This window comes from Pogoniulus pusillus, chromosome 9 (genome assembly GCF_015220805.1).
Source record: "Pogoniulus pusillus isolate bPogPus1 chromosome 9, bPogPus1.pri, whole genome shotgun sequence".
NCBI lineage: Eukaryota > Metazoa > Chordata > Aves > Piciformes > Lybiidae > Pogoniulus > Pogoniulus pusillus.
The window spans coordinates 36,813,152-36,828,560 of record NC_087272.1 but is presented as its reverse complement, the minus strand read 5'-3'; the positions used below and the strand labels follow the sequence as shown (position 1 = coordinate 36,828,560).

The following is a 15,409-nucleotide window of genomic DNA, read 5'->3' as shown; positions in this document are numbered from 1 at the left end:
GCTAGGAGCAAAGCAGAGTCCTTCTATCCTCACCACAAGCTCACAGGAGGCTCTGCTCTTTGCTAAAGTGCAAGATTGGACGTGGCACTTGGTGCCATGGTCTAGCCTTGAGAATTGTGGTAAAGGCTTGGACTTGAAGATCTATGAGGTCCCTTCCAACCTTGTTGATACTGTGATACTGTGAAATCAACCCTGCTTGGGGGACTGGATACCCTTGGGCATGTTGAGTGGGAGTAAGTGCCTGGGGTTTAGATGTGTTTAAATGCTCCCACCTAGGCTATACAGGTACTTTTGCAGGTAATACTTTGCTGCACATGACGCAAAGACCAGGAGGAGCACTCTGATGGTATCAACTCTGTTTTTTCCCCAGTTCATTACACAGCCTGACAGAAGTTAATTGCAACTTAAAGCTGATCTGATTGTTTTTTCCTCATCTTTAAAGGAGAACAAAGACCTGTGATATTAATGTCTGAAGATTAGTGCATTGCCTGATGTTGAAAAAGACTTTATTTAGTCATTAGTCTCATGTGCTCAGGGATTTATTAGTCATGGCTATGTCTCCAATTAGTTGAAGGACAGAGAGCATAATTAGGGCTCTTTTTGCCTAATTACTGTTAACTGTATACATGCAGTTTGCTGTTGTGTTTATGGGGCTAGCTGAAGGGTTAGAACAAAAAGCGTGTTTAGATGTGAGCTCTGAGCAGACAGGCAGAAAGGAACCTGGGGGTTCTGGCAGATAGTAGCTGAACATGAGCCAGTGGTGTGCCCAGGTGGCCAAGAGAGCCAGGAACAGTGTGGCCAGTAGGACAAGGGAGGGTATTCTGCCCCTGTACTCACCACTGGTCAGGCCACACCTTGAGTGCTGTGTCCAGTTCTGAGCTCCTCAATTCAAGAGAGATGTTGAGGTGCTGGAAGGTGTCCAGAGAAGGGCAACAAAGCTGGTGAGGGGCCTGGAGCACAGCCCTGTGAGGAGAGGCTGAGGGAGCTGGGGGTGTGCAGCCTGCAGCAGAGGAGGCTCAGGGCAGAGCTCATTGCTGTCTGCAGCTGCCTGCAGGGAGGCTGTAGCCAGGTGGGGTTGGTCTCTTCTGCCAGGCAACCAGCAACAGAAGAAGGGGACACAGCCTGAAGTTGTGGCAGGGGAGGTCTAGGCTGGATGTTAGGAGGAAGTTATTGTCAGAGAGAGTGATTGGCATTGGAATGGGCTGCCCAGGGAGGTGGTGGAGTCACCATCTGTGGAGGTGTTGAAGCCAAGCCTGGCTGGGGCACTTAGTGCCATGGTCTGGTTGGTTGGCCAGGGCTGGGTGCTAGGTTGGACTGGATGATCTTGCAGGTCTTTTCCAACCTGCTTGATTCTATGAATCTATGATTCTCTTTCTTGTTTGCAAAAATCATTCAAATTGGGATTAACCCCTTCAGTAGTAGATGTAAAAGTGCTTCATGCCACAGAACAGAAGTGGTTTTGTCTGGTTTCATGCTTTTATTCACAGTCTTTGACTCTCCAGACATTCTGAAAGCCACAGAGTGAACTTTGTTGGGAACAAAAAAAGTGCTCTCCAGCAAATGGAGAGAGGATCAAGTATTATAGTCTATGTGTAGCAAAATAACCTTTCAGTGAACTTAGAAAGCAAAATAACTTCTCTCCAAGTATGCTCTTTTTCCCAGAGATATTTGAGATGGGAGAAAGTGCTACTGGTAAAGTGAGAGTGGAGCTAATTGACATTAACCTTGAGCTGTTTGTTAGATTTATTCTGCCTGCATGAAGTTAAAAAAGTGCTCAGCAGAGATTAACTGTTGCTAATGTTTGAACTACCTCTGTACCTGCATTTGACATTCTGTTCTCTGGTTTGGAGTGATCTTTGCTGTCTTCTGTCTTACCTTCTACCACATTCTAAATCCTGGATGAAAAAAAAAGAGTATGAGACTTTACAAAGTGAGATGCAAGTAGAGCCAAGGGTTTTGAACCACCTTGTTTTCTAAAGTCTGTAATTCTTTAAAGAACATTGTCCAAGAACTTAGGTTAGATCCTGGTAAATCATCTCAGCTTATCTTCCTGGCTGTAAATCAGAGGAGATTTCTATCTTTGAAACACAGTAGTTCAAATCTATTTAGTAAGACAAAGATCAGTAATCCACACCCCTAAAGTGAGGCCAGCAGGGCAAGGGAGGGGATTCTTCCCCATTATTCTGCTCTCCTGAGATCCCACCTGGAGTACAACTCCAGGATGGGTGGGGAGTGGGTGAGAGCAGCCCTGAGGAAAAGGACCTGGGGGTCTGGGGTAATGAAAAGCTCAACATGAGGCTGCAGTGTGAGTGCAGCCCAGACAAAACCCTGTGCTGGCTGCAGCAAGAGCAGTGTGGGCAGCAGGGCAAGGGAGGGGATTCTGCCCCTTGGCTCTGCTCTCCTCACACCCCACCTGCAGTCCTGGGTGCAGTTCTGGAGCCCCCAACACAAAAAGGACATGGAAGTGTTGGACCCAGTGCAGAGGAGGCCACCAAGATGCTGAGAGGGCTGCAGCAGCTCTGCTGTGAGTACAGGCTGAGAGAGTTGGGGCTGTGCAGCCTGGAGAGGAGAAGGCTTGGAGGAGACCTTGGAGTTGCCTTCCAGTATCTGAAGGGGGCTACAGGAGGGCTGAGGAGGGACTATTGACAAGGTCTTGTAATGACAGGATGAGGAGGAATGGGTTTAAAATGGCAGAGGGGAGATTCAGTTTAGATGTTAGGAAGAAGCTGTTTGCAGTGAGGGTGGTGGGACACTGGCACAGCTTGCCCAGGGAGGTTGTGGAGCACAGAATCACTGAGTGTGAATCACATTGGGTGATTCTGTGCTCCACACCCTCCCTGGAGTTTGTTCAAGGCCAGGTTGGATGAGGCCTTGAGTGACCTGTTCTAGTGGGAGGTGTCCCTGCCTATGGCAGGAGGTTGGAACTGGATGACCCTTGAGGTCTCTTCCAACCTAAACCATTCTATGATTCTATTCTATGACTCTAAATTAATCTGCCCTGGGTGTCTGTCCTGGTGTCTTCCTGAGCCTTGGTGCTCTTCTGGGGGAGCTGTGTGCTACTCTGCCAGAAATATCTAGATGGAGAACTCAAGTTGGCAAGTGCTGTCTACTCTGCTTCACTGGAGGGAGTACAGAAGACTTTTCTATGTATTCCAGTCACTTCCTTTTTCCAGCCAGCATCATTTCTTTCTTATCTCCTTCCTGTGGCTGTGCGTCAGTGGCTACGGCTCAGGAATCCAAAGTGTGGAACTGGGAGCCATCAACACTTCAGGGACATTATAGCCTTTATTGCATGCTCACTGCTCTTGAGCATACTTTAAAGAAGTGTTTAAAAGATAGGATGCTGGTAGCAAGATGTGTTAATCACAACCAATCATCTGACTGAGAGAGCTGGGGCTGTTTGGTTTGAGGAAGAGGAGGCTGCAGGGAGATTTCATTGCTCTCTGCAACTACTCAAAGGAACATTAAGGAGAGGCTGCTGCTGGATTCTTCTCACAGGTAATGAGCCAGAACAAGGAGGAATGGCCTCAAGTTGAGACTAGGGAGGTTTAGATTAGACATTAGGAAAAAGTTTTCCTTGGAGAGAGTGGTTATGGACTGGAATGAGCTGCCCAGGGAGGTGGTGGAGTCACCCACCCTGGATGTGTTTAAGGGTCGTTTGGATGTGGTGTTTGGGGCTATGGTTTAAGGTGAATCTTGTACAATAGGGTCCTAAGTTGCAATAGGTGATCCTGAGGGACTTTTCCAACCTGGATGTTTCTGTGATTCTGATCTCTGAAAAGGTCAGTAAGATAGCAACAGAAAGAGTCAGAATATATCCTGTCTCTGTATGGAACAAGGATACTCTAGTGCTCCAGGTTTTGCTATGGAGCAAAGCTGGAGGTGAGGAGATTCAGCCTGGAGGTGAGGAGGAAGCTGATGAGCATGAGAGTGGTGAGAGGCTGGAATGGGTTGCCCAGGGAGGTGGCTGAGGCCCCATGGTTGGAGGTGTTTGAGGCCAGGCTGGCTGAGGCTGTGTGCAGCCTGCTCTAGGGTAGGGTGTCCCTGGGCATGGCAGGGGGGTTGGAACTGGCTGCTCCTTGTGGTCCCTTCCAGCTCTGACTGATTCTATGACTTCCTGAGTGTGCTGGTTTAGCTAATGGATTAGTGAGCCATAAGCTCTTGTTAACCTTCTGTGCTGGTATGGAAGTGTAGTGGATTTCTCTTATTGCAGCTGACACCTTTCCCAGTGTATCTTATTTTCTAGCTAAAGTGAGATAGTTGTGTGTAAATAGTGGGAAATGTGTGGACTCAGTGATCTCACAGTCTCACAGTATCATCAAGGTTGGAAGAGACCTCACAGATCATCAAGTCCAACCCTTTACCACAGAGCTCAAGGCCAGACCATGGCACCAAGTGCCACGTCCAGTCCTGCCTTGAACAGCTCCAGGGACGGCGACTCCACCACCTCCCCGGGCAGCCCATTCCAGTGTCCAATGACTCTCTCAGGGAAGAACTTTCTCCTCACCTCCAGCCTAAATCTCCCCTGGCACAGCTTGAGGCTGTGTCCTCTTGTTCTGGTGCTGGCCACCTGAGAGAAGAGAGCAACCTCCTCCTGGCCACAAGCACCCCTCAGGTAGTTGTAGATCTCCTTGGCTCCCTTCCAACCCCTAACAGCCTGTGAGCCTGTGATGGTTTGGTGGTGAACTTTCTAGAGCAGGGTCAGTGGTTGGACTTGACCCCAGGGGTCACAGTATCACAGTATCATCAGGGTTGGAAGAGACCTCAGAGATCATCAAGTCCAACCCTTTAGCACAGAGCTCAAGGCTAGACCATGGCACCAAGTGCCACATCCAACCTTGCCTTGAACAGCCCCAGGGATGGAGACTGTCTCTTCCATCTTGAATGGTTCTGTGAACTCTGACAGCTTCACCATACTTTCTCCTGTTTGTGGGGTGGAGGACAGAAAGAAGAAGGAAAAGTCAGTTTTGTAGTGGGCACAAAAGTAAAGGTCAGTTTTGTAGTGGGGATGCCTCTTAGAGAGCTGCTTATAAATTAAGTTTTCCTCCTCATCATCTTAATGCTGGTGCTGAGGAAGGCCAAGGATAGCCTCTGCACTCTTAGCAACCATAAGCTCATTTAGGTAGTAATTAGATGATCTAAAGTGCAAGCAGCCCAAAAAATATGGCTGCATGGTAATGAAACATGAAAGATCTGGCAGAAGGTAGCTTTGAGGGGAAAAAGAAGAGTGTGCAGTCACAAAACTTAGTTTCCTGCTTCTTTTTAGTGCTCCTGTTAGTGGGATCCTGCTAATGGGAAATGTTAAATATTTCATATCTGACATTTCTATAATGTCTCTGTAGTGAAGTAAAGACCAAGTGTTTTGTGGTGCATTTCAACTTGAAAGAAAACAAGCACTTTGCAGGCTGTTAGAGGGGAAGCTGTCAGGGAATCTTGCCTTTAAAGTGCATATTACTTTCAGCTGTAACAGACTCTTGCAACTTGCTTGCAGGTGTGAGAGACCTGATCTGGCTGCTGGTTGACAGTAGGTGAAGATGAGGCAGCAGTGTGCCCAGGTGGCCAAGAGAGCCAATGGCATCCTGGGCTGGCTCAGGAGCAGTGTGGCCAGTAGGACAAGGGAGGTTATTCTACCTCTGTGCTCAGCACTGCTCAGGCCACACCTTGAGTGCTGTGTCCAGTTCTGGGCTCCTCAATTCAAGAAAGATGTTGAGGTGCTGAAAGGTGTCCAGAGAAGGGCAAAGAAGTTGGTGAGGGGCCTGGAGCACAGCCCTGTGAGGAGAGGCTGAGGGAGCTGGGGGTGTGCAGCCTGGAGAAGAGGAGGCTCAGGGCAGAGCTCATTGCTGTCTACAACTACCTGCAGGGAGGTTGTAGCCAGGTGGGGTTGGTCTCTTCTTCTAGGCACCCAGTGACAGAACCAGGGAACACAGCCTCAAGCTGCACCAGGGCAGTTTTAGGCTGAATGTTAGTACAAAATTGTTGGCAGAGAGAGTGATTGGCATTGGAATGGGCTGCCCAGGGAGGTGGTAGAGTCATCATCCCTGGAAGTGTTTAAGAGGAGGCTGAATGAGGCACTTAGTGCCATGGTTTAGTTAGTTAGAAGGGCTGGGTGCTAGGTTGGACTCGATGATCCTAGAGGTCTTTTCCAAGCTGGCTGATTCTGTGGTTCTGTGGTTGGTGTGCAATACCAATTGGTACAGGGGCAGTCAGTCAATTGCTATCTTTCACTGGAGGGCCTGGGCTCATGTTCCCCTTGCAACTGGTTTGTGTGGGTTGCATACATCCAGCCAGTAGCTGCCAGCCAGTGTCCACTTGTTGAAGCCACGTTGTGTGTAACTGTCAGAGCTGCTGCTATCACTCTGATCCACCCTGCTTGAATTGAAGCCCATAGCAGTTCCCTGCAGTAAGCTGGCTGAGTGATATGGATTGCAAACTTCAGTGCTGGAGGAATGCTTCAGTCCACATTCTTTTAACTCAAATGGAAAGAAAACTGCATCCAGGCATCCTCTGACCTTTTGATGCTATCTGAGTGAATCTGCAGATGCAATCAAGGTATTGCAGTTTCTTCCTGATGACTTAGTGATTAACTGTGTGTTGCAGCTTGTCTCATTAAAAGATAGGCAATAAATGAAGGTGGAAGGCTTTTCCCTGCATGTTTGTTTCATCTTGATAAAACAGGTAGCTAACAAAGGTTAACTCAAAGGAATGGTACAGCAATTGGGCTGTAGCTTGTGTGAATGCAGAGCTGCTGGAGAGGGTCCAGAGGAAGCCATGAAGATGGTAGGAGAGCTGGAGAATGTTCCCTATGGGGACAGGGTGAGGTAGTTGGGGCTGTTCAGCCTGGAGAAGGCTCCAGGGAGACCTTAGAGTGACCTTCCAGTAGCTGAAGGGACTATGAGAAAGCTTAGGAGGGACTTTTTAAAAGGACTTGCAGTGATAGGATGAGGGAATGGATTGAAGCTTGGGGAGGGCAGGTTTAGAATCATAGAATCAACCATGGCACTAAGTGCCTCAGCCACGCTTTGCTTGAACACTTCCAGGGATGGCAACTCCACCACCTCCCTGGGCAGCCCATTCCAATGCCAATCACTCCCTGTGTGAAGAGCTTCCTCCTAACATCCAGCCTAGACCTCCCCTGGCACAACTTGAGACTGTGTCCCCTTGTTCTGTTGTTCCTGTCTGCACCCTGTCCAGGGGGGTGCAGACCTCTGTCTGTACTTGATTGATGAAAGCTTAGAATCAAAGAATCACAGAATCAAGCAGGTTGGAAGAGAGCTCCAAGCTCATCCAGTCCAACCTAGCACCCAGCCCTGGCCAATCAACCAGACCATGGCACTAAGTGCCTCATCCAGGCTTTGTTTGAACACCTCTAGGGATGGTGAGTTTAGACTTGAGATTAGGAAGATTGTTGCATTAAGGATGGTGAGACTCTGGAGCAGGTTGCTCAGGGAGTTTGTGGATTGCCCTTCCCTGGAGGTATTCAATGCCAGGTTAGATGAGGCCTTGAGCAACCCAATCTATGGGAAGGTGTCCCTGCCAGTGGCAAGGGGGTTGGAACTGGATGGTCTTTAAGCATGAAGTGCTCTATGGTTCTATGAGTCAAGGCACACAGATGTCATGTTGGTTTGCTTTCTTGACATTTGAGTGCAAGTGAATTAAGTATCCAAGTCTTACTTTTTAATGTTCTCATGTTTCATGTCCTGCTAGGAAGCGATACTGTTAGTGTTCCTGGCACCAAGATATATCTTTCCCCATGATTAAGCATCCCTTAGAAACATCAGTACCAGGAACTGAGATGAAATACATGTAGGGAAAAGCTTGGGAATAACATTTTGTGTTTTAAACCAGGGAAAGGCTGACAGAAAAAGGGATGTCTACAGCTGCCTTTATGGCTTTGACTCCTGGCTTGAGTTCTTCCTGCATGGGTGATGTGTTAATGCCTCTCTTGACACCTTTATTAGCTTACACTCTCTGCTGCCATAAACCAAAACGTTGCTTCTTTAAATAAAGCCCTGCCTCTTTCTCTTGGCACCAGAGTGCATTTGGACTTTAATGCAGTACTCTAAATAATGTTCAATATTTTAGCAGCTTTTTTTTCCTCCTTCACCTCTTGTGTATTTAGTTTCACTGTTCAGGTGGGGTTTTTTTTTTAACCTAACCTTCTTTTTTCTTCTTTCTTTCTTTTTTTTTCTCTTATTCACTCACCATAGAGCTGATAAAGCAGATGATGAGGATGATGAAGACCTAACTGTGAACAAAACATGGGTCCTTGCACCAAAGATTCACGGTGGGGATGTAACTCACATACTGGACTCCTTGCTTCAAGGATATGATAATAAGCTTCGGCCAGATATTGGGGGTAAGCCTGTGCAATCCTTCAGTAAACAGAAGGTGGGAAGCAGAAGTGGTGTCTGTTTTGTCAGAGATGGCAAAAACCTCCTTGATGCAAAGGTTCCATCTTAATTTAACAAGCAGCAATAAAATGCAATGGATTTCTGCAACTGGTTCACAAGTGCAGCCCAGAAAGCCAAGCAGAGCCTGGGCTGCAGCAGCAGCAGTGTGGCCAGCAGGGCCAGGGAGGGGATTCTCCCCCTCTGCTCTGCTCTGCTGAGACCCCACCTGGAGTCCTGCATCCAGTTCTGGAGCCCCTGGGACAGGAGGGCTGTGGAGATGCTGGAGAGTGTCCAGAGCAGGGCCAGGAGGATGCTGAGAGGGCTGCAGCAGCTCTGCTGTGAGCACAGCCTGAAAGAGTTGGGGCTGTGTAGGCTGGAGCAGAGGAGGCTCCCAGGGGACCTTCTTGTGGCCTTCCAGGATCTGAAGTGGGCTACAAAAATGCTGGGGAGGGACTTTTTAGGTTGTGAGGGAGTGTCAGGAGTGGGGGGAATGGAGCAAATCTGGAGGTGGGGAGAGTGAGGCTGGGAGTGAGGAGGAAGTTGTTGAGCATGAGAGTGGTGAGAGGCTGGACTGGGTTGCCCAGGGAGGTGGTTGAGGCCCCATGGCTGGAGGCTGGACGTGTTTCACCACTCTCATGCTCAACAGCTTCCTCCTCATGGCCAATCTGAATCTCCCCACCTCCAGCTTTGCTCCATTCCCCCTACTCCTGTCACTCCCTGATATCCTGAAAAGTCCCTCCCCAGCTCTTTCGTAGCTCCCTTCAGATCCTGGAAGGCTGTGCTCACAGCAGAGCTGCTGCAGCCCTCTGAGCATCCTCCTGGCCCTGCTCTGGACACTCTCCAGCATCTCCATATCCTTCTTGTCATAGCAGCTCCAGAACTGGATGCAGGACTCCAGGTGGAGTCTCAGCAGAGCAGAGCAGAGCAGAGCAGAGCAGAGCAGAGGGGGAGAATCCCCTCCCTGGCCCTGCTGGCCACACTGCTGCTGCTGCAGCCCAGGCTCTGCTTGGCTTTCTGGGCTGCAAGTGCACACTGCTGGCTCCTGTGCAGCTTCTCCTCCAGCAGCACCCCCAAGTCCCTCTCCTCAGGGCTGCCCTGCAGCCACTCACTGCCCAGCCTGGAGTTGTGCTTGGCATTGCCTCGACCCAGTTGCAGGACCTTGCACTTGGTCTTGTTGAACCTCCTGAGCTTGGCTTGTGCCCACCTCTGCAGCCTGTCCAGGTCCCTCTGGATGGATCCCTGCCCTCCAGCCTGGCTGCTGCACCACACAGCTTGGTGTGGGCAGCAAACTTACTGAAGCTGCACTCAGTGCCTCTGTCCATATCACTGACAAATATCTCCATGTACCCTGTTTCAGCTCCCTCCATCCCTCTGGAGAGCCCAGAGAGCCTGTCCACAGCCAGCCTGCTGGCTCTCTCTGCCCACTCCCTATACCTTGCAAAGTCAGAACAGCATGAGATCTGCCTGCATGCAGAGTCAGGAGACAGAGATGGAGAAGTGAAAAACCAAGCATAAGGTAGCCAGAGAGAGAGGAAAGAACAAAACAGTACAATAAAACACCAGATATTCCAGCAAAATACAAGGTAGTCAGCAGACCAATGGAATTAGAGAAGCTTATCTTATTATTATTCTGTGTCCTGTCCTAAAATTGTTTATTCTTTAGCCTGGAATTCTCTCTGGGAACACTTAATTTAGAGTTAAAACACTAGGCTGGGGCACTAGCTCTAAACTGCAACAGGAAGGAAAGCTGCACTGCTAGAAACCAAACTCTGCAGCTAGCAGGGAAGCAGTTTTGCCTTTCAGTAGCCAAAGCATCAATTTGCCTATAACTAATAAGTGTAAACATCTGGAAGGCTGCTGTGTTGAAACCATGGAATGCATCAAATCTCACCAGCTCTTGCCTACCAGATGCATGCTGGATCAGACTGAGGAAGAATGATTCATTGTCTCTTGAGTTTGTTTGCTCTACTGTGAAGTCAGAGGTGGAGGACTTAATTATTTGTTGACTACTTGGCTTTCCCTATCAAAGGGATGTGGTGGAAGTCTGTAAGCTGCTTATGTGATAAACAATGCAACAATCTGGGCTTGCTTCATTGATGTGGGAGAGCAGGCAGATGCAATCTCAGCCTAAGTGCCTGCTTTTGAAAGCTGCTGACAAATTGCTTTCTTCCCCAGTTCTGTTATGTTGTTGACTGGTACCCTGGAGATGCTGAATGACATTTGTTTCTCTCACTGTCATAATACAGTCACATGTGAGTCCCGTGAAGTTTGTTGTCTTTGCCTTCCTGTTCATTTAATTGAATTAGCAAGTATTTAGATGACAAGAAAGATCTTGCAGCATAGTTCTTACCAAAGCCTCAGTGTGTGATGGATGAAGAGAGTTGCTTTGCCTTCCCCTTGACAGGGGATGCAACAAAGGGCAAAGGATCTTAGAATGGTTGGGGTTGGAAGGGCTGATAAAGATCACTTAGTTCCAATGACTCTGTGATGGGCAAGGGACACTTCCCACTAGATCAAATTACTCAAAGTCCCATCCAGCCTGGCCTTGAACAGTGTGGCCAGTAGGACAAGGGAGGTAGGACACACCTTGAGTGCTGTGTCCAGTTCTGGGCCCCTCAATTCAAGAGAGATGTTGAGGTGCTGGAAGGTGTCCAGAGAAGGGTGACAAAGCTGGTGAGGGGCCTGGAGCAGAGCCCTGTGAGGAGAGGCTGAGGGAGCTGGGGGTGTGCAGCCTGCAGCAGAGGAGGCTCAGGGCAGAGCTCATTGCTGTCTGCAGCTACCTGAAGGGAGGCTGTAGCCAGGTGGGGTTGGGCTCTTTACCTCGGGCAAGCAGCAACAGAAGAAGGGGACACAGTCTGAAGTTGTGCTGGGGGAGGTCTAGGCTGGATGTTAGGAGGAAGTTGTTGTCAGAGAGAGTGATTGGCATTGGAATGGGCTGCCCAGGGAGGTGGTGGAGGCACCGTCCCTGGAGGTGTTGAAGCCAAGCCTGGCTGAGGCACTGAGTGCCATGGTCTGGTTGGTTGGCCAGGGCTGGGTGCTAGGTTGAACTGGATGAGCTTGGAGGTCTCTTCCAACCTACTTGATTCTATGATTCTATGATCTCTGTGGATATGGTGTACATAACTTCTCTGGGCAACCTGTTCCTGTGCCTCACCACTCTCACAGTGAAGAAATTATTCCTTATGTGTAATCTAAAGCTGCCTTCTTTCAATTTAAAGTAATTACTCCTTGTCCTATCACTGTATGTTGTAAAAAAGGTCCCTCTCCAGCTTTTCTGTAGACCTCCTGTAGGTATAAGATCATAAAATCAGTCAGGGTTAGAAATCAAATCCAATGAGAATCACAGAATCAGTCAGGGCTGGATGAGACCACAAGGGTCATTTAGTTCCAGCTGCCCTGCCATGGCCAGGGACACCTCACAGAAGATCAGGCTGTCTACAGCCTCATCCAGCCTGGCCTTAAACACCTTCAGGGATGAGGCTTCCACCACCTCTCTGGGCAACCTGTTCCAGGCTCCCACCACATTCACGGGGAAGAACTTCCTCCTAATATCCAGTCTGAATCTACCCATTTCCAGCTTTGTTCCATTCCTCCCAGTCCTATCACTACCTGACAGCCTAGAAAGTCCCTCCCCAGTTATCCTGTAGCCCTCTGAAGATACTGAAAAGCTTCAATAAGGTCACTTGGGAGCCTTCTCTTCTCCAGACTGAACAGCCCCAACTCCCTCAGTCTCTTCTCATAGTAGAGCAGGTCCAGCCCTCTGCCCATCCTGGATCCTTCTCTTGTCCAGGCTAAACAAGTCCATCCCTCTCAGCCTGTCTTCAAGAAAGAGGTGCTTCAGTTTTCTGACCATCTTCATGGTTCTCCTCTGGACTCTCTCCAGGACAAGGGAAATATGAGGGCATAAACTGTCTCCACTAGGGTTCCTTTTCATGATTATCTGGTAGATGGAGATGAAAGGATAAAAGATCTCTCTTTGTCCCTTCTCCTCATAACAGTTAGAAAAAGTGGAGATAAAGTAGAGGAAGAGGAGTTTATTCTGACAAATCAATTGGATTTAGATGGGCACAGAGGAATTTTGCTGTAATCCTTGCCTTCACTTATGTACTGCATCTTGATAGGGCAAGAATTCTACCTTTTAGTTAGTGACTCACTGTAGAGCTTTTCAGATTTCAGATATCAGCTTCTTTAAAGCCTCTTGGTTCTAGCTTCTCTCACATAAATGCTGCCTTTCTGTTCTCCTTTGCTCTCTGGGTGCAATGTCTGTAGCAATCTGACCTTTGCTGCTTGGGCCCTGCCTCCATCCAGTGTGTTAAAACATGAATAATAAAGAGCCATGAATAATAATCCAGAGTGTGAAGAGCAGGAGACATTTGGGGTGTGTTCACTTTGCTGCCAGTAGAACAAATGTACAATTACCTGAAGGGAGGTTGTAGCTAGGTGGGGTTGGTCTCTTCTCTCAGACAACCAGCAACAGAGGAAGGGGGCACAGCCTCAAGCTGTGCCAGGGGAGGTCTAGGCTGGATGTGAGGAGGAAGTTGTTGGCAGAGAGAGTGATTGGCATTGGAATGGGCTGCCCAGGGAGGTGATGGAGTCACTGTCCCTGGAGGTGTTGAAGCCAAGCCTGGCTGAGGCACTTGGTGCCATGGTCTGGTTGATTGGCTAGGGCTGGGTGCTAGGTTGGACTGGATGAGCTTGGAGGTTTCTTCCAACCTGCTTGATTCTATGATTCTATGATTCTATGAAAGGAGGTTGGATGAGACACTTAGTGCCATGGGTTAGTTAATTAGAAGAGTCAGGTGACAGGTTGGGCTTGATGATCCTAGAGGTCTTTTCCAACCTGGTTAATTCTGTGATTTTCTGACTGACTGACTCCTGGATGGACAGGAAGCTACAGACTTCTGCCACAAGGCAGAAACATGGACAACATCAGTTGAAATGTCCAGCTTTGAGTGAAAGCAACAGATCATCCTGCCCAGCTGCAGACATGTACCAGTCAGAACACCAGAATCAGGCTGCAGTGCATTCACTTCAGTCCACTTCAATTATGCAGATAACATTGGGTGTCAGATTCCACATCTTCAGAGTATGTGTCAGACCTTGCACTACAAGGGTATTGAACTGGAGTTCTGATTCACTTTCAAAGCAATAATAACCCACTGAAGGTTTTTGCTATTGGATTACAAAGCTTAGTTACAGTAGCAATGGGGGTTTTTTGGGGGTTGATTTTCATGGAATCAGAGAATCAGAGAATGAAGCAGGTTGGAAGAGAGCTCCAAGTTCATCCAGTCCAACCTAGCACCCAGCCCTAGACAATCAACCAGACCATGGCACTAAGTGCCTCATCCAGGCTTTGCTTTAGCACCTTCAGTGACGGTGACTCCACCACCTCCCTGGGCAGCCCATTCCAATGCCAATCACTCTCTCTGACAACAACTTCCTCCTCACATCCAGCCTAGACCTCCCCCACCACAACTTGAGACTGTGTCTCCTTATTCTGTTGCTGCTTGCCTGGCAGAAGAGCCCAACCCCACCTGGCTACAACCTCCCTGCAGGTGGTTGTAGACAGCAATGAGCTCTGCCCTGAGCCTCCTCTGCTGCAGGCTGCACACCCCCAGCTGCCTCAGCCTCTCCTCACAGGGCTCTGCTCCAGGCCCCTCTCCAGCTTCGTTGCCCCTCTCTAGACAGGTTCCAGCACCTCAACATCTCTCTTGAATTGAGGAGCCCAGAACTGGACACAGCACTCAAGGTGTGGCCTGAGCAGTGCTGAGTACAAGGGATGAATACCCTCCCTTGTCCTACTGGCCACACTCTTCCTGAGCCAGGCCAGGATGCCACTGGCCATTAACAAAGCTGCATTATTCTCACTGTAATGATACCTTTTGAATACCTGACTTTATAACCACCCAGGTTTTGCTTCAGTCCTACATCAAACTATCTCTTCAGCTGTCTTTTTTAAGGGACAGAAATCTGGCTGCACACTTTTTCACCTCTCCCATCTTAGGAGGCACTGATCTATTATTACTTTATCATTTTGGTTTTTTTCCCAGCTATATTTTGTGTCCAATATTTTTTATTGTATGGGTGAAGCACAACAGATCAATAAGAAAATTTAATTGAGTAGGGAATAATCATTACATATCTACATCTGTAACAGAGGGTTTCAATCAGCAGTTTGAGGAAAGTCATCCTTGCTAGAATTGTTAAGAATGGAGAAGATGATTGATCATGGATATATAGAGACTGGATACCTAGGGAAATTTGGGTGGTTATAGTTGCTCTGTAAGCAAGGCATGGGTAAGTAATTGTGTTTTAGCATTCTAATCTGTCCTGGTGGACAGCAAGTTTTGCATGGGCCAGCAATGTGCCCTTGTGGCCAATAGAGCCAATGTCAGCCTGGGGTGCATCAGGAAAAGTGGCTAGCAGGGCTAGGGAGGTTCTTCTCCCCCTCTACTCTGCCCTGATGAGACCACACCTGGAATACTGTGTTCAGTTTTGGGCTCCCCCGTTCAAGAGAGACAGGGACCTGCTGGAGAGAGTTCAGCAGAGAGCCACGAGGATGGTTAGGGAACTTGAGCATCTCTCCTATGGAGAGAGACTGAAAGCCCTGGGGCTGTTTATTCTGGAGAAGAGAAGGCTGAGAGGAGGTCTGAGCAATGTGCACAAATATCTGAGAGGTGGGTGTCAATACAAGAAAGATGTTGAGGTACTGGAATGTGTCCAGAGCAGCAACAGAACAAAGGGGCACAGTCTCAAGCTGTGCCAGGGGAGGTCTAGGCTGGATGTTAGGAGGAAGCTGTTGGTAAAGAGAGTGATTGGCATTGGAATGGGCTGCCCAGGGAGGTGATGGAGTCACTGTCCCTGGAGGTGTTCAAGCAAAGCCTGGATGAGACACTTAGTGCCATGGTCTGGTTGATTGGATAGGGCTGGGTGCTGGGTTGGACTGGATGATCTTAGAGGTCTCTTCCAATCTGGTTGATTCAATTCAATTCAATTCAATTCAATTCAATTCAATTCAA

The 15,409-nt window shown here is 48.6% G+C and overlaps 1 protein-coding gene across 1 annotated transcript in view; it reads left to right on the top strand.

The window, feature by feature from the left end:
- The window catches only part of GABRG1 (gamma-aminobutyric acid type A receptor subunit gamma1), a 79,568-nt gene that overhangs the window by 13,963 nt on the left and 50,196 nt on the right, over window positions 1–15,409 (top strand). Inside the window, exon 2 of the mRNA XM_064149210.1 lies at window positions 8,208–8,356. Coding sequence (XP_064005280.1) covers window positions 8,208–8,356 — 149 coding nt within the window. The remainder of the gene's footprint in view (window positions 1–8,207; window positions 8,357–15,409) is intronic.